The sequence below is a fragment of the Stylophora pistillata genome, chromosome 4, assembly GCF_964205215.1.
Source record: "Stylophora pistillata chromosome 4, jaStyPist1.2, whole genome shotgun sequence".
Taxonomy (NCBI): domain Eukaryota; kingdom Metazoa; phylum Cnidaria; class Anthozoa; order Scleractinia; family Pocilloporidae; genus Stylophora; species Stylophora pistillata.
In genome coordinates this window covers 19,727,891-19,747,501 of record NC_142522.1, presented here as the reverse complement: position 1 = coordinate 19,747,501, position 19,611 = coordinate 19,727,891, and the positions used below count along the sequence as shown (strand labels likewise).

The 19,611-nt window shown below is 37.7% G+C and overlaps 1 protein-coding gene across 2 annotated transcripts in view; it reads left to right on the top strand.

Moving 5' to 3' along the window:
• LOC111332929 (cytosolic carboxypeptidase 1) overlaps window positions 1-19,611 on the top strand; it is a 37,143-nt gene that overhangs the window by 7,435 nt on the left and 10,097 nt on the right. The window contains exons 7-15 of one of the 2 annotated variants that reach the window (XM_022938416.2): window positions 3,581-3,674; window positions 4,337-4,374; window positions 8,351-8,497; window positions 9,941-10,015; window positions 10,113-10,283; window positions 11,529-11,728; window positions 13,078-13,220; window positions 13,879-14,112; window positions 19,111-19,296. In XM_022938416.2, coding sequence (XP_022794151.2) covers window positions 3,581-3,674; window positions 4,337-4,374; window positions 8,351-8,497; window positions 9,941-10,015; window positions 10,113-10,283; window positions 11,529-11,728; window positions 13,078-13,220; window positions 13,879-14,112; window positions 19,111-19,296 — 1,288 coding nt within the window. Of the gene's footprint in view, window positions 1-3,580; window positions 3,675-4,336; window positions 4,375-8,350; window positions 8,502-9,940; window positions 10,016-10,112; window positions 10,284-11,528; window positions 11,729-13,077; window positions 13,221-13,878; window positions 14,113-19,110; window positions 19,297-19,611 lie in introns of both variants that reach the window. The other variant, XM_088757318.1, reaches the window with a different exon arrangement.

Sequence of the window (19,611 nt, the reverse complement as noted above, 5' to 3'; positions counted from 1 at the left end):
TTGGGAGCCCTTATCAAAGCTCATTGACTCCCAATCAACCGACAAATTTCTTGTAATAGGGAGCCCTTATCAGAGCTCATTAAATCCCCTAGTCTACAATCAAACTTCTTGCAATTGGGAGCTCTTATCAGAGTTCTTCGACTCCCCAATCGACCTACAAAGTTCTTGTGATCAAGAGCCCCTGGCGCCTTACTTTCGCACTTGGGCGACTCTGGAATTTTAGTTTTTTTCGCACAAAGCATATGCTGGGCACCCTTGATTTCACAGTTTCAAAGCACTGGGCTACATTTAATTTTCCTTAGAGCACAGCCTTGGATCAGGAGCCCTTATGAAAGCTCATTGACTCTTTATCAACTAACAAATCTTATTTCAATTGGGAGCTTCTAAGAGAGCTCTTTGAAACTCATATCAAACAACATTTCTTGGGATTGGGAGCTCTTATCAGAGCTCATTGACTCCTCAATCAACCAAGAAACTTCTTGCAAGCAGGAACTCTTATTAAAGCTCATTGACTCCTTGATTGACCAATGAACTTTTTGTAATCAGAGGCTCTGATCAAAGTTCATTGACACTCCAATCAACCAACAAATATCATGTGATTGGGAGCTTTTATCAGAGCTTACCAACTCCTCATTGACCAAATTTCTTATGATCAGGAGCCCTTATCAGAGCTCATTGACTCTCTTGATCAACCAACAATTTTTTTTGAGAGCCTCTATGAGAGTTAGTTGAAACTTATATCATCAACAGATGTCTTGCGATTGGGAGCTTTTGTCAGAGCTCATTGACTCCGCCCCCTCCCCCCCCGCCAATCAACCAAGAAACTTCCTGCAAGTAGGAGCTCTTATAAGAGTTCATTGACTCCTTGATTGACCAATAGACTTTTTGTGATCAGAAGATCTTATCAGTGCTCATTGAATTTCTTGATCAACCAACGAATTTCTTGTGATCTGCAGCTCTTGTCAGAGCTCATTGATAACCCAGATCATCCAACAAATATCTTGTGATTGTGAACTCTTATTAGAGCTTACCAACTCCCTTATTGGCTGACAAACTTTTTGTAATCAGGAGCCCTTATCAGTGCTCATTGACTCTCTTTGTCAACCAACAAATCTACTTTCAATTGGGAGCTTCTATGAGAGCTCTTTGAAACTTGTATCAAACAACAGATGTCTTATGATTGGGAGCTCTTATCAGAGCTCATTGACTCCCCAATCAACCAAGAAGCTTCCTGCAAGCAGGAGCTCTTATCAGAGCTCATTGACTCCTTGATTGACCAATGAACTTTTTGTGATCAGAAGCTCTAATCAGAGCTTTTCAGAAATTTCTTGATTGACCAACAAATTTCTTGTGATCTGCAGCTCTTGTCAGAGTTCATTGATAACCCAGATCATCCAACAGATATCTTGTAATTGTAAAGCAGGAGCTCTTATCAGAGCTCATTGACTTCTTGATTGACCAATTAACTTTTTGTGATCAGAAGCTCTAATCAGAGCTCATTGAATTTCTTGATCGACCAACAAATTTCCTGTGATCTGCAGCTCTTGTCAGAGTTCATTGATAACCCAGATCATCCAACACATATCTTGTGATTGTGAAGCAGGAGCTCTTATCAGAGCTCATTGACTTCTTGATTGACCAATTAACTTTTTGTTATCAGAAGCTCTAATCAGAGCTCATTGAATTTCTCGATCGACCAATAAACTTTTTGTGATCAGAAGCTCTCGTCAGAGCTCATTGAATCTCTTGATCAACCAACAGGTTTTTTGTGATCTGGAGCCCTTATCAGAGCTCATTTGTAACCCAGATCACCCGACAAATGTCTTGTGATTGTGAGCTCTTATCAGAGTTCACTGGCTCACCAGTCAACCAACAAACTTCTTGTGATTGGGAGCTCTCATTAGAGCTCATTGACTCCCCAGTCAATAAACAAAATAATGTCTTTTGATTAGGGGCTTTTTCAGAGCTCATTGACTCCCCAGTTGACCTACAAGTATCTTTTGACTGGGAGGTCTTATCAGAGGTCATTGCCTTCCTGATCGACCAACTAACATCTTATGATCAGAGGCTCCTGTCAGAGCTCAATCACTTTCTTGCAGTCTGGAGCTTTCAACAGAGTTCATTAATTTGCTAATCACCCAAAAAACTCCTTGCAATCAGGATCTCCATGTCCATGCTGTACCAGAAGCCTACAACAGTATTTTGTTATTTCAATAGAGTATAATTGAGGGTTTATCTCAGCTGTCACCTTGAGATGTATCTCTTAGTGTCCTTCATGCATTGCTCTCTGATTAACTTTAGAAGAAGCAACACCATGTTTGTGAAGCTGTCCCCAAAACTTGAATTGTGGTGACAAACTCTGTCTCAAATCTGCTTAAACAAGAGACAAAGGTCTTTCATTGTATCAAATAGCAGATGATGTGTATATTTCCTCTCCTCAGCGGTAGATACATTCTAGATCCTTCCATGTACAGGTATTCTTGTTGATTACATCAGAACTTGCTTTTTCCCTGAGGCCCAGGCACCGAATGCTTTCAACTGCTATCTCTACAAAGCTTCCATTAATGCTTATGTGCTCTAACCCCACAGGTAATGACTTTCCTTCAAGCTGCATGATTGCCTAATAAAAGCTGTAATAACTGGGTTCTGTGAAAGTAGCTTTTATACCCTTTCTTAAAATTTCTTGGTTATTGCAGCTGTAAAGTTAAATACAATATGAAATCCTTGAAACAGGTCATAACGTTCTGAAGCTCTTCAGGGTATCTCCACTGAATTTCTTTGCCTTTGTGTAGAAAGCAAGATCAATTGTAAGTTGTTTTTCAAGTGATCAAAATCTGCCATGTATTCTTTTCATCGTTTTTGACTATAATTCACAAAATTACATCTTTTTAACAATAACAATAATAACAATAACAGTTATAACATTATTTATATTGCGCCTTTACTATAAAATATTGAAGAGCGCATTTTCAAAAATATTCAAAGATGCATTTTTATTGGTTTCCATAACAACTGCTGCTATGTGAACAATTGACCAAGTTATTGAAATTAGCCTGTGTTAAGTTGCAGTCATAGTTAAATCACTCTTCTAAATTTTATTTTATTTGGTTGAGTAGTTCCCGATGTATGGTTGAAAAGTTCCTGCACACCTAGATATTGTTTGGTAAAAAGCACTTCACCCCAAATCACTGAGCCCCCAGTTTTTGACTATGACTGGCATAGTGATGACCTTTCAGTATTAGGATATCATTATTTGATGTCAAACCCTTGTTTAGTGGGGGTGCTACAAGGTCAACTTATTCTGGCTTCTCCTTGACAACTCTGACATGCTCTCTCCCAAAGGAATAATATTACAATTTCAAACAAGGCTCAATTGAATGTTACTGGCTACGTATGCTCTCTCTTTGTCACCGGGGCTGTGCTCTAGGCAAGCCAAGATACTCGACCTTAGCCAGCTACAGTTGTTGGAGGATATGAGAAAGCTATTTTGTTTAGAACTCTGCTCTCTAGATATCTTAGATTAGAGCCTTCAAGCTTTCCTGATTCTTTTAAGAGTGTAATGTCACATCTTGTTTTGAAGCTGTTAACTGCAATGCCTTGGCCAAAGCAGGAGCTGTTAGTGTTCTGTTTAGAGTGGTTACCAGCTGTGGTCACAAGAGGGTTATCTGTTTAAAGTAAGAATACATTTTTGCCTTTTAGCTCTTTAAATACCGGTGGTTTTGCATTTGAAATGTTTATTTATTAGACCACCATCAGATCTGTTACAGAGCCATTTTGTTGTGCATTTGTTCATTAATGAAATTGGCATTTCCAAATAAAAACTGGTTTATGTGGAAGGAGCCTGGTAATTTCCTAAAAGAAATTAGTTAGGGTGTTATTTACATGTACTACAGTTAGTTTTCATAAATTATTTTCCTATTTTCTCTGTTTACATTGAGTTTTAACTAAATGGCAGTTAATCTCATTTTGCATTTTTTTTTAAGGATAATTGGCTTTGTACAAGTTGATTAGAATTGAAATTCCTAACCCTTTAACTCTCGGCAGTGATTAACATGTAACTTCTCCCCATGATACCCATATGTTATCCAACAAACAGGCAGGGAAAAGATTCAAACTCATCAGAGGAATTTTTCTCTTGCTCTCACACCAAATTCTCCCAACCAATTTACAAGGAAATGTGTAGCAGTTACAGGGAAGAATCAGCAATCAGATCTTGGGTGTTAAAAGGTTAAAGGTAATGCCTACCTCATAATAGCTGTTACAGTGCCCCTTTAAGTATTGGGTTCGTGTTACCTTCAAGAACTGACGCTGCTGTGTTTTCCTTTTGTTATTTAAGACTGGTGTTGGAGATAATTGCTACCCTTGTAAAATCAAGTGAGTACTCCATTATCTTCACGAGTTAATATTATGGTAAGGCAGCTGATATAATTGTTAGCCAACTATGATTATTTGCAAGTCAGATGCCATCATCAGGAAATGTTTATGTTCAATTCAAGCTATCTATGTTTGTTGCTCTTTGCATTCTTCAAAGTCTTTTATAACACAATTAATAACAACAAATTAATAATTATATTTGTAATCTTAAAGCACTTTGTATCTGGAAGCTGCATTTTGGTTGAGCTACATGTAAATGAATAACCTGATTATCATTGTAGTGGTCTTTCAGTATTCTTTATGTCACAGTTGTTGCACATCATTTTTCAAAATTGTACAAGTTCAAACATCCTAAGATTATGATCCACTAGATAACAAGATATTGTAACAAATATTGGTAATTGTGAAGACCAAGCAGTTACCTGAAAAGTAAGAATCATTCTAATCCAGTGAGATATTCACAAATGAACATAACACAGCCATGACATGTTAGCTGTTTGATGTCACAGCTATTACAATTTAGAGGTTACTTTCTGCTCACCACAGTTTACATTCAGAAGTATGTTACAAATAATTATCAAGTTCTTTTGACTTCTTTGAAGCACATTTGTGCCCTGAGGTAACCCTCTTTCAAAATGTGAAAGCAATTTTGAGTTTCTGTTGAGCAGATTTTACCAGACAGCTAAGCTGACTGAAAAATATGTCAAGGGCTAATTAGGTAAAATAAGGAACAGAGGTGGACTTGTTTTATTGAGGATGGGGGACTGCACTTGAAATCACAGAATATATCAAAGTCTTCTTTTTCAATTTTAAAATCTTTTTTTAATTGAAAGATTGATAATTCATGTAAATTCATTTTCTTGTCGTTCATTATTTTGTTTAGTATTAATATTATTTGTTTAATTATTTAATTACAACCCACGTAATTTATACTGAATAATGGGAATGTTAGTTAATTAATTATACTTATATGTATCTACATATACCATCCATGGTAAAGTAACGATTATCAAGGCCTTTTTACTTTCAAAAATGATATACCCTAGTTCTGTGTTAACTACTCCACCTGAAGTTATAAAAGAATTTAGTACTCTAGTGTTTCATTTCCTATGGAATGGAAAAGATAAGGTTACTAGACACTCCACTTATGCGCTCTACCATTCTGGTGGTGTAAACATGGTTAAAGCCTTGAGGTTAATTTGATTAAAAAGAATAACTGATGATAGTTGTGGCAGTTTTTAGAAACTTTATCTCAATGATCTCTTAAGTGGTCAGTGGGGAATATTTGTATTTAACTGTAACTATGCTGTTAAAAAACTATTTTACCTGATTTCTATTATGAAGTGTTATTATAGTGGTCAGAATTATAAGACCTTGTCAATTGTGATGGTGAATATAAATATATTATATGGACCAACAGAGAAATTAATATTGATGGTAAAAGTGTTTTTTAAGTGATGTTTATCAAAAGGTATTAAGTATACCAAAGATCTACTTTATGACAAGACAAATATTGACTCCTTTAACAGTTTTGAAGGAAAAAAGTTTTTGAATTTGAATTTTTTTTTACCTGGACAGGATTGAAACATGCAGTGCCATTGAATCTATGTACACATCCACCTTCTTTACCACCATTCTTGATCGGGAGAACTTTAAATGCCATGATGATTATAGCTTTCTGATAAAGTTTAAGTATGAAAAGCCAAAGAAATGGGCCAAGATAGCAGAAGAATTTGATCTGACGATAACTGTTTTTTAGAAGCTTTTTTGTTGCCCATAAGAGTTTTTAGCAAGCCCTTCTTGAAATCTTTTCAATATAAAGTACTGAACTCCCTTCTTTTTACCAATGAAATCCTTTTTAAAATAAGCTGTATTCCAAGCCCTAACTGTTCCTTTTGTCAAGATACCAAAGAAACTAGAAACCATGCATTATTTACTTGCCCCTTTTTGTATTCTTTTTGGATGGATGTTATTGCCAACATTTTGAATAATACTAGTAGTTGCTGAAGTCGTTTACTAAGTGATGTTGTCAGCGGAATCTTGAAGGAGGGGATGGATCTAGTCAATTGTGTACTAATTCTAATGTAAAGCTATTTATGGAGTTGTAGGTCTAAAGATACTAAACTGTCGATTAGTCACTTTAAGAGAATTCTTGAAAACAAATACAAAACTGAAAAATATATTGCTTTTAAATCTAATAGAATTATCTCTTTCCGTAATAAATGGAAATCCTACAAAGAATTGTCTTTAAATGGCGATAATTAATTCTTTTACTTTTAGTTACTGGTTAACTATAAGAAACTACCGTGAAAGTAATTTAATTCTTAAACACACACAACATAATCCATACAATTAATTTAATTAGTGGTGATAAGTAATTTTTCATTTCTGGTTAATTATGGGATATTTATCTTGTAAGTAATTTAATAAGAACATATACAAAACTTTGTGTGTAAGAATTTTAATAAGTACACAGTCACATACACACACACAAATGTAATACAAGAATAGCTTTTGAAGAAGACATTAAAATAAAATAAAAAAAAATTAATGTAGACACAGTCTAACCTCTTGTTAGCAACTAACCAATATGTCAAATGTAGATGGTCGCATATGGGAGGTGGTCGCTAACCAGAGGTCAGACCATAGGGGGTCCATGTCATTTGAGTTATTTGCCTATGGTGACTGGACCCTTTGACCTTACTTTTTGCACCTTATTCAAGGAAAACCATATTGTATATGGTGATTGTTTTGTATCTTACAAATTATTTAATACAGCATTTGGGACAATTCACTCAAAAGAAACTTAGCACCTTTGTTACTTTTATGATATCTGTTGAAACCAATTTCAGTTTCTGCTCAAAATCTGTCAAGTAGCCTCCAGGTGCTTCTTGCCGCCGACAGTCTAGAAAAGTCCTCCGTACAGTGTTGTAAAGCGCATTAGAGCATTACATGGAGACGCACTATAGAAATTGATCTATATTATTATTATTATTATCATTATAATAATTCTCCTTGCTGTCCACGGTATAATTCTTATGATGTTACCAGTAGAATTTGGTATAGGGTCAATTACAGGAAATAATCCCCTAATTTATATTTTCCTTGTCTAATTGATATTGTATATTAATTAATATTAAAAACTGGATCATTGGATAATGCAATTCAAGACTTTTCATTGGCTTAGCCATTATGGTATATGAGCCAATAGACCATAAACTACGATATGGTAAGCGTATGCATAAGCTTAGAATTGAAAGGGAGCCAAAAATTTAATAAAATTTAATAATTTAATGTAGGGTTTTTAATAAAACAATTATTCCACTCGCGTTTGTCGGATATGAGATGATTATAGCCAACTTGGCGCTACGCGCCTCGTTGGCTATCTATCATCTCATATCCAACGCGCGCTCGTGGAATAATTGTTAATTATTACATGACGCTGGCAGTCAGAGGGCCAATAACTAAAATCAACCAATCAAAATGCTCTATTGCTGGTCCAATATTCTCTAAGTATTGGACTGGGCACTGTCCCGAATGGTCACGAATGATACTGCACTAGTCTTGTGTCCCTTTGAACTTCGGTCGTATAATAAATCTCTTATTAACCAAGCTTGCTCGGGACCACACTGGAATAATATCAACCCTAGGTCTTTTTTGTACAGACCTCGCTACGCTCGGTACGTACTGTCAAGACCTCGGGCCAATATTCTCCCAGTACGGCCCTCCCTCTTGGTTAATAAGATATATATATATATTGTAAGGAGAAATTCTGTCTTGGTCACTTATAGGAGTTAAAAGGTTAAAGTCACTTCAGAGGGGACAGTTTTAATTACTAAATTATAGTCAGTACAACTTAGAAACAGTTGCTTTTACCATGTCTCAGCTTATGATAAAATAGGAAGACTAGTAGCAAAGTTTCATAAGCAAGGGCTACAGGGTAATCACTTCATTCAACTTTTTTTATTATTTGTAGAGAGCTGTGCTTCTAAAGCAGTCAGCCATGGAGTTGTTCCACTGCTGTTACAAATGTTTTGTGATTGGCAAAGAACAGATCATCATCACAGACAAGCAAACATCAGAAAAGCTATTCTAAATGTGATCAAGAATATCACCATGTCAAGTAGGTGAACCCTTTACTTTACTTCCTAGCATCGGTGTGCATATTGTCCATACTGTTCTTTGTACATTTCCTAAGGTATTGACAAGGAGAGTTTGTTAAACAATTAAGAGCTATTTGAGTGGGTGTTCATTTCCCATATTCTCATTACCTCAGTGTTTGATTCAGAAGTGATGATGTATAGAGGAATAAGATGCTAGTCACTCTGAGGGGTTAAAGGATTAAGAGAGGAGACTACTGATTACTTATTAATTTGGTTATATTGACCAAGTTGAAATTGTAAATTGGCCACCGTAAAGAGTTAAAAAGCTGCTGTTTCAAGCATTAGTCCTTCACTCTAATGAAGGGCTAACACTCGAAAAGTCAGCTTTTTAACTCTTTACGGTGGCCAATTTACAATTTCAACTCAGTTGATAGAACTAAATTACCTTGTTACCCCCACCAATGCAGCAGCACAGTTTCTTTAAAAACTTACCCCCTTAATTCATTTGTCTGGTAAATGTTGTTTCTTGAAGGACAGACAATAATTATAACTAACCAAAGTAAAGCACACTGACGTGAGCAAAGGCAAAGACTAATTTTTCACATGCACTTGTGTTTTCTGGTCACATTCACCAAATCAAAATATGGCGTCCAATCTGAATTACCATTGTTTTTGACTTACTAGCCTTGTCTTCATGTGGAAAACACAAAAGGATTATCACATGTGTGAGAGGCTAGTAAGTCCAGAACAATGGCAATTCAAAGTGGACGCCATATTTCGATTCGGTGTATAAGATTTGTTAATGAAAGAAAACTCTTTTGCTACAGTGTAACAGTGTTGTGCTGTTAAACAAAATTAATGGTAAATGCCACAGTGTACACTATTGAGTCAACTCAAGAAGCTAGAATCGCTCTCGGCTGTCGCCTTGCACGACTCTTATGCTTCTTTCATGCTTAGCAACCCCCTTTGTGCATCCATAACTCAATAGTGCATGCTGTGGTGTTTACCATTTGTTAATTATAGTGGTTCTCTTGATTGTACAACCTAAACATTGCCTGAAAAGTTGACATGTAAACCAAAAAGAAACCTTGAGAAATATTGATTGTGAAATTTGCTTTGGATATCTTGGTAGGCTGCAAAGAACTGGCTGTCCTCTTGTCTTGCTACCCCATTTTCAACTTTATTTACAATAGTTGTTTCAATGTTGGAAGAAAGAAATGGCCTAATTTATCCTAAGCTATCTCAAGAAATTGATAGTCAACTTGCTGTCACGAATTGGGAATTAATGGACCGAAGTATCAAAGAGAGATGCTATTTGTTTGGTCATTTGTGCTATACAAGTGTTATGAAGAGAATGCATTAGTGTGCTAACATCCTGCATGCTGCTAGGATCAATAGTGTTGAAGGCATTGTGTGTGTAAATACATGAGATTTATTGGTATGGTTAAATTTCTGGATTTTAGGGAGTGGTAAAAAGGCATTTATCCAAGCTGATGGTATCAAAACTCTGTACACATCATCACTGGAGACTTTAGATTGTGAGTTAATTTTGATGTTTCACAGAATTTTTTTTAGACCATTTTTTTTTTGCTTTTGAATACATTTTACAAGGAATTCTTTGTTGCTCTGTTTCAGGTCGTGAGCTTGAAGGGGTAAACAATCTCAGTAGCCAGATTCTACGAAGATGTTTTCCAACTAACAAGCTTCCGTTGTCAACCTTGTCATCACCACTTACATTTGCTCTGTTAGATTTAGACAGTGCTGGCCATTCAGCTGTTGAAGATCTTCTGGATGATAGCGGTGAAGGTGATTAAAATGTCTTGGTTGAAACACCCTCTTCTGTATAGTGGAGTTATGTTTAGGTCAGATGCCAACTTTGAAAATCTGTTGTTGTTTCACATTGGATAATGCCCAACCCCAAAAATTTGTTTTTGTATGTATTTGTCTCGCCACAAACATACTGGCTAAAATGATAAACTGATAAAGAAAAATAACAAGCAGAAAGCCGTTTGCCCAGTTGAGAAATCCCTTAGCAGGCTAAAAATAAAGATGTTTTCTTACTTACAGGGTTGGGTTACAAAATTACTCTTCAACTACTGAAAGCATTCTGGCTTCCAGTGGAGTTCAGTTTACCATCGTGCATGCATATAAGACAGAATTGTGGTGATTCGTTGTAACTGGAATACTTACTAGCTATTCCCTTTCAATGAATTCTCCCTGTTCTCAACTTGATATTCTTAGAGTCAAAATAATAATCATGGGTGTAACCAATAATTTTCTCTAGGCTGTGAAATAAATAAATAAATGGGTTTTTCAGTGGGACCCAGGAGAAGTGCTAAATGAAGAGAAGTTCCTTTTTCACTTTCTATAATTCTTTTTCTTGAAGCAAATATTAACAGAAACAACAACAAAAGTGAATGTTTCCAGTTATCCGGTTAACCCTTTAGCTCCCAGAAGTGATTAACACCTTTTCTCTGTCATATCCATTAGTTATCCAGCAAACAGGTAATGAGAATACTCAAACTTATCAGGTAGAGATTGTTATCTCGATCTAACACCAAATTCTCTTATTTGTAATTAATGTACAAGGAAATGTGTACCTGCCAAAGGAGAGAATTAATCAGATCTTGTGAGTTAAGGGGTTTGAAAACTGATTGGGGTAAGAGGGGTATTCTTGTTTAGTTATGCTATTATTTGGTAACCACCAGAAAACTTTCCACTCCAAAATAAATTTCTGAGATATTCTAATTTTTTATACATTTACAGGGCGTGACACTAACTTTTCAACTTACTAGCCAAGTGGCTAGTGACGTCTTAGATGTTACGACAATTTCAGTTTGTCTACCAGCTAAACTGTCTGGTGGAAATTGAAAACTACAAGCCAAAACTGAATTTCTACTAGTCTGTGGCTAGTTGGCTATCGTTAATGTCGAGCCCTGATTTATTTAAATGCTGTTACCTGTAATTCAGTCCCTTATGAGCAGTTGGGCTTAGTCCTATCAATACACAAATGTTATCAACTTGTAATCAAATGGTCTGCTCCATTTATAGGTGAGTCTACTGATGTTGAATCAGAGGAAGAAGAAGATGAGAGTAGTAGTAGTGCAAGTCAAGATGATAAAGAAGGGCTTGAAAGTGGTAACAAGGGTAAAAAACCAGAGGTGAACTCCTCTAATCAGACCAAACAAGTCAAAACAAGAGATGATCTGGCCATGTATGAAAAGTTCTTCCCAGAACAGTTTGAATTTCAGGTAAGTGGTTGTGTTTGAAAAGGCAACATTCATCTTCCCACAAAGTTCAGGAGTTAGCAATCACTCTGTGTGTCAAAGAAGGTTTTCCTAGCTTGTGCCAAAACGTGTGTAGCGTGGGAACTTCAAGATCACCTTTATCAATTAGATCCTTTGTCGTATTTTGGGAGTACATAGTGCACAAATATCTGTGTTACTTGTCGTAGGCCGATTGAATAATTAACGCGCAAGTCGCAAATAGAGAGATAAGGTGCCCAAGGGGCCAGGAAGCTACAACTACGGTCGCACCCAAGGCTGGACGCCCGACTGGCCTGCCCAATCCGCTACCAGCCACGAGCACCCCACACCACTAGAGCTCGAAGGTTCAGTGGAAGAAAAATAAACATATTTAAATAACTGAATAAATTGGAGATGGGAAGGAATACCAAGAAGCTCTCCTCAAGAATGATAACGCCACGCTATAGTACAGCGAACACAATGCAAGCACAGGAGTGAACAACGCATGCACTGGTGAGGAGTACTGCTGGACAAGGACGGCCCTAGGTCTCCAACAACCACATGGTTGCTGCAAATGCTACAGAACGTACACAAACGCTGTACAAATGCTAACAGAAGGCTAATATGCTAAGAGAAGGCCAGAAAAAATGCTAATGAGAAGATTAGCTCCAAGCCATTTACTTTTGTAAATTCCATTTAACAATATTTAAATTTTTTTGTGAATTTATTGTTGAATAGTTGGATTGTATGGCAAATCCACAGAGCCCAAGGAGAATATTTGTTTCGGATATTTCCTCAGTTCAATAGCAGAGAAACTGTATTTTCCATCATTTCACTTGCTGTTTTTGGAAAAGCATCAAGAACTTGGGCAATAGCAATTTTGGAAATGTGTGCTTCAGTTTCAATCACCTCGAGCAGGGAGACATGTATAGTGTATATTGTGTGTGCACATCTCTACAAACACGTGAGCGTATACACTAATTGCAAAAAGATGAATATAATTTATCTGTTAAGCTTTTAGCCTTACCTAACTTACCCTGACCACACTGTATCCTTTCCTTGCTTGTTAATTTGGAGAGTTTGAAATTTTACCAAAGAAACACCCGCTCAGGGACAACGTTAGTATCAGAGCAACTGCGTACCTACCCCTCCCCTGACCCAACAACAGTCAACTGCCAACACATGAGGGTTAATGTTGGATTAGGGGAGAGGTTGGAGCGCAGTTGCTCAGATACTGAAATCACCCGCCTGCCTGCTTGAAAACATAATGCAAACATTGCACCAATATTGGCCAGTACTGATCTCTATTGGAAAGCAAAGGTTGATGTTTTTTTTTCGTTGTCGTCATTTGTTAGGTTGACGTTTCCGAGCCAATGGAAGATGACACGTTTACATCATATCCAATAGTAATTCCAACAGGTTCTGAGGAGCCATTGTCCTGCTCGCCTGCAGGACCAAGCCATCTGTCAAACCAGCTTGATTCTATGAATTTTGAAAGGTGCGGACATAGTGCAGAGTAGAGTAAAATAAATTCGGATGCAGGAGGGAGCCTTAGAATATGACATAAGTAGAAGTGGCACGAATGATAAACAAATAGACTTGGAAAGAAAAATGCTGAATTAAAAAATTACTTTGAATGTCGAGAAAGATTTTTTTTCGTCGTGTTACGAGCTTTGGATAAGGAAAAACAATTATGATAACCCATTGGGATCGAATCTCAGACTTTCGGGTTCCGTGCTCTACCACTGAGCCACAGGAACTCTCCATCGCAATTGTTAGTTGTAATTTACAAGTAATTTTGTTTTTGTACAGGTTATATTTAAGGGGGTGCGCCTATGTTATAACTAACTCCGGTGTTTTTATTTTACCTAAGTTAATCGCTAATAGATGAAGTTTAATCTAATGCTTAGAGTTAATGGCATGCAAAAAAATATCGACCGAAGCACACTGGGAATGGTCACAAGCAAAGATTACCCCTCCCCTGAAAAAATCAGAGGAAAGTGTAGATACATAATCACCTGGATACTTAACAAGTCAACAGAGGGGAAGAGAGCCACAAAAGTCCCTGTAACTGTTTTCTTCACAGAATTTGAAAACAAATGAGAGAAAATTAATCAAGGATAAATTTTAGATGACCTTTGTTTATATTGCTACAGTCCACCAGCACATTCTGAGGAAAATCAGCCAGTGACACAAGTCACAGCGACACAAGAGGAGCTGACTCAAGAAGAGAGATCTTATTCATCCGCGAATTTCACCGCTGAGGTTGGTAGCAGTGAGACCTTTGAAAGTGTGTTGCCAATCGTCAAGACACCGTCACCTGATGTGTATGGCCACTACCCACCGTCCGAACCAGAACCACTGGGACAGAAGAAAACTGGACTACAGAGGTAAACAGCTAATCCTTATTGTGTAACATCATATTTTAAATTTTAAAGTGTACCAGATGGTTTGATACAATAGTCTTTAAAAATGTGGTGAGAGGACGAAGTGGCGAAGTACTGAGCATTTCATAGTCTAGGATTGGAATGATGGAAAGGACAGGCAGCCTACAGACTAGAAGCTGTCTGTTTCCCACTCGTTTTAGGGTGAGAACTTTAGGCCGGGGTAGATTGGGACTAGATAGGGTTTCTTGTCCCCAAGAGCAGAGAGGCAATTTGTCTGCGCATGTTGGTAAATTTTAGTTTGAAGCAACTAACCGCTGCTATGCGCCTGTGAGGGTTTCCCGCTAAAAAAGTGAAGGAGGAAGACGCGTCGGAAATAAACAATGGAACGAGAACTTGCAATTTCAGCAAGAAAGAAATTTAATCGTGTCACTGCTATCTAAACTAAGCGAGTGCAGTTGTCGTACTTACTTTCCTTTGAGCGTTTTTAGAGATTCAACTGCCGATGCAATGTACTTGCAATTTCAGCAAAAAATAAAAGTTAACAGAAGTTTGTCTTGAATGAAAAGTTTTTTTCACAAATCACAACCAGCGGGACCGATTACTGAAACACAAAATGTCATCGTCACATTAAGAAAAGTAAGATAACTAGAGATATGGTCGCTATAAGTTGGGGGAAATGGAGGAATGGTTATGGATTTTATCAGAGAAAAGAATCTTCTTTTCAATCATCAGTCTCGAAAATATCATCACCCATCGTTTATGATGTGGACAATTTTACTAAAATCTGATAACTTTATTTTGGTCAAACTACCCCTAAACCTCAACAGATGAGAATTGCACCATAACTGGAGATTTGTGTACAAAAAACAAAGCCTAACCTGATGCCTAAATGTGAATTAAATCAAATAATATTTTGGGGCTTCTCAATAAAAATTATTTTGACTTCATCTATCCTTCCAACTGCCCAAAAACATCAGATACACCATTTACAACCTTACTTTTCAACCTATTAAATAATAATAATAATTATATATTTATATTGCGCAAATTAACATGTGGATATGATCAAATGCGCATCACAACACTTTTCGGGGGACTTTGGCCGCACTGCATCAGCAGTTTACAAACAATCGAAGGAAACTTATTTGAAGATGTCCCCTCCCCCCAATTCCCAGTAAACAGGCCAGACCACATCACAGTAATCTCGTGAGTGGGTTCTTTAACGTCACCTGCCTAACCAAATTAACTAATTAATAGATGCAGGAGACGGGACCTACGGTTTATTCGTCCTTATCCGAGAAGAATAGAATGTCCATCCATTTCTTGATATTATAGAAAGGTAGCGCATTCTCCCCAGTTATTTTAAGACCTTGAGTGTTGGTCCGGCCGGGGCTCGAACCATCGACCTCGACCTCCCGCACAGCAGTCCAGCACTCTAACCAATTGAGCTAACCAGGAGGCGGTAAAAGAGCTATCTGACAATTTGATAAGAACCTGTATAGCTGATAGTACCGGTGAGGACAAAAACCAAAGTATTTCCCAAGGCCTGTATCCCCTGGGAACAAGACTGAATGAAGTCAGATCAAAATAATGTTGAGAGTTTTGTTGACCACTTTATGAAAGTGGATGATTTACACCTATTAGATTTTAGAGAAATAAGACTGAAGTCAAAAGGAGACTTCGATACTCCATATTAAGTGATAATGGGCATCAACTTGGCTGCAATTTAAAGAAATTTACAGACATTCGCCAGGAGGTTTGGCTGTGTCAATTTTATAGCAGACAAATCATGTATAAATCACTCAAGAAATTAATTAGCTCTCGACCTGGGAGCTAAAACACTCTTGAGGAATCTGAAAATAATTCAACTGATTACTCCTCACATTCCCTTTCAATGAAATCTGGACAAAACTTTTGAAAACTTTATTGGTAATTTTACAGTTTCAAGTAAAATAGACATAACTCCCATTTAGCATATTAGTCTAGGCAAGTTGTGTGCAGAGAGCAAAAGACTGATAATTTAAACCAGTAGTACGCTTTTGGTAATGATGACAAACTCTTGAATAACAGCTTGCAACAATAAATGTCACAACCATCCATTCTACCAATTATTGGGTCACTTAACATTACCTTACACAGAAGAGAACATAACAGTTAATTCCTATCATCAAGAAAAAAGAATTTCAAGATTAAGACACATACAGCAAAGTGAAATGTAACTCAACTGCTTTGAAATTCATAGTGCACTTCGACTCAAAAATTCACTTTGCAAGGCAAAAACATTCTGAAATAAACAGGACAGAATACAGCTGACGCAATTCGTTTCGGAAAACACACGAACATGAAGAAAACGGCACCAGTTTTAACTCGAGATAAAGCCCACGCATTTTTTTTTTTCCGAGGTAAATGGACTGGTTAGACCTAAAGCTAGATAAATAAACAATTAACTGACAATAGGGAGGGATTTGGGGGCCATGTGATAAACAAGTTTTACCAAAGTTTTTCCTCTATTTAGCACTTCAAGCTCGAAAAGGCAATAAAAAACATTACCACTAATACACAGCAAATAGATAAGCCAAAAAAGGAATTGATTGAGACAAGTCCATAACCGTTGTTAAGACACCTGCGTACCTACCATGTACTACAAACTTGGAGAGCAAACAGGCCAAAGACGGTGTTGGGTCATGACTAGGAAAACCACCAAAACCTCCCGAAAAACAATTCCCTGAAGGCTGTGGTAAGAGCAACTCAATCCTGAAGCTGGACCATTCTTTAAAGCCTTGTGTCCTATCTAACTGTAAAGAGAAAGAAAAGACTATGTTGTTTAAAGTGATTTGATGCTTGGGGGCCACCTCAAACTGAACGCAATTTTACTTCGAAGTTGAAGTATAGTAGGATCAAAATCTAAATTTCCATTTTTCCTCGGATCAAATATCTCACGAACGTCTCCACACACACAACTTCGGGATTCACAAAAGTAAAACAACATCTTAAGAATAACATTTAAAGATTGTGCACATCTTGATCTTCCGTAAATCAAATCTCACACTTGAAGGTTTCGGGCTTTTTTCGCGTTTTGTTCGCACTTTTAACTTGTGTGTTCACTCTCTTCAACCGGAGAGCCAGCAAATACCACGAGTATCCAGAGAGTTAAAAATGTTGGTGAACTTTGCCATACTCCTTCATCTTCAAAAAATATTTCAAAAAGGTGTCGATCGTCCAGTTGAAAACCCGAAGAAGCGCATTGAAAAAATTAAAATGGCGCCCAACGCGCCAAACTAATTCCACTCACACATGCGCAGACAAAATACCTCTCTGCTGTCCCCAAGGTGAAAAACAGTCGGGCCCAACCCTTCCCGTACGGTTACTACCTATCCACGCTCGTCAGACCGTACAAGAAAAACAGACTCCTAGAAGTCAATGCAGCTCTAGAGACGAATGTCCTTAAAATTCTGAGTTACGTTTGCGTCGCAATTTTTGGGTTCTTGTTGTTGTTGCTTTATTTATGCAGTGTTGAAAGTACATTTAACTCGAGCAGGATTGCAGAATACTGGTTCGGTAGGAGAGGGAATACCATCGAGGCCATGAGAATCCAAAAGGGAATCCGGACGTCAAATTATGGCAAGAACAAAAAAGTGGCAAGCGAGGCCCAGCCAATCGTGTCACTGGTATTCTTAAGCCTGGTTCACATATGATCGCAGACGATCGCGCTCGATCGCCAGCGATCGTCTGCGATTATATGTGAACAGCTCTGCGATCGAGTGCGATCGCGATCGCAGGAATAGAACCATGTTCTATTCGTGCGATCGGTTGCGATCGAGTGCGATTATATGTGAACAAAGTTCTGCGATCATGCGATTGAAATGTGTCCCATAATGCTATGTTTTCCAGCATACAGCACAGCAAGCGGCATGATGCCATGACAACCGGTTGTTTATCAAGTTTTACACGTGAACCACGCGGTGTTTTGACAAGATGGAAGGTGAAATTGACACGGAACAGTCTATGGAAGAAATTAGAAAATACGATTGTTTGTTCAGTCGCTTTAAGACTTTCCGCACCCAGAAGCAACATTTCTTCTTCGACCTAGCAGCGATTCTCCGTTGAAGTAGAGACAACAGAAGCAGAATGTTAAAACCTATTAAAAGTTCAGCGTCCTTAGCGTCCGTGATCGCTGCGATCATATGTGAACATGCGATTCGCGATCTTCGGTTGAGTGGTTTCAGTGATCGTTTGCGATTATATGTGAACCAGGCTTTACCACAGTTTGACGTCATTTGCGATCTATCTAACAATTATTCCACGAGCGCGCGTTGGATATGAGATGATAGATAGCCAAAGAGGCGCGTAGCGCCGAGTTGGCTATAATCATCTCATATCCAACAAGCGCGAGTGGAATAATTGTTTTATTAAAAACGTTAAATTAATTAAATTTTATTCAATTTTTAGCTCCCTTTTAATTTTTATCTGACACGTACGCTCGCCATATTTGTAGATTATGGTATATTGGCTGATATACCATAATGGCTAAGCCAATAAAAAGTCTTGAATTGCATTATCCAATGATCTAGTTTTTAATAATACTCTTTATGTGATAAGCTGAATGATACCTTCCTTTTGATTGGTTGCTACTTGTGATCGACGCATTCACATGTAGACGATGTCGCCATAAATAACATTTTGATTTTTTTCTAATGATGAAGCACAGTTCAACAGATTTCCTGCCTCTGAACAGTAGTAGTTCACAGATGAAGTCAAAATGTGGTAAGAAGAAAGAAGTGACACACGAGGTGAAGCTGAGAGTCTCGCTGATGTTCTTCCCTCATTTTGACGCCTTTTTTGATCTAGAACTGTACAGATACACGGCAACATATAATGTACAACTCAGGTTTTTTTTTTTTTTTTTAATTTTTACGAACACAATGCATTGTTACCTTTTGATCCTGGCCATGTCAAGACGACAGAGATCCGTCTGGGCTAGCATTGCTTTTTCTCTTTCAGAACTATGATCTTCAGGGACATTGCACGACAGATTCATCCACAGAGGGTGATAAACAAAGTCGTGTTTGACCTGGATCAGTTGTTAAGACAGCCTGGTGACCCTGGAGGAGCACCCGACAACAGGTTATTAGCTGTGGCTAAAGAACAACTCAAGTCAGGACACGCGCGGAAACATAGCAACTCCAGGTAAATCAGGGAGTAAACGCCTGTGAAGTTTCTTCAGAACTAACTTTCCAATATATGAGTTGTAATTTTCCCTTGTGACTACTATTCATCTCCTCCATAATCAGTTCAGAGAGTTAGGTGTTTGACACCTGTTTGGTGGTTGTTGTATTGGGATTACGAGGAGAAGTAACTCGTTAACCCTTCGACCCTTAATAGTGATAGGCATCTGATTTCCCCCAACAGTGTCACTCCTGAAATGTTAAGGTCATGAGAATTAGGGAAATGATTGCCAACTCAAAGAGCTCTTGATTGTTAGACAAATTCTTCTTGTAAAGG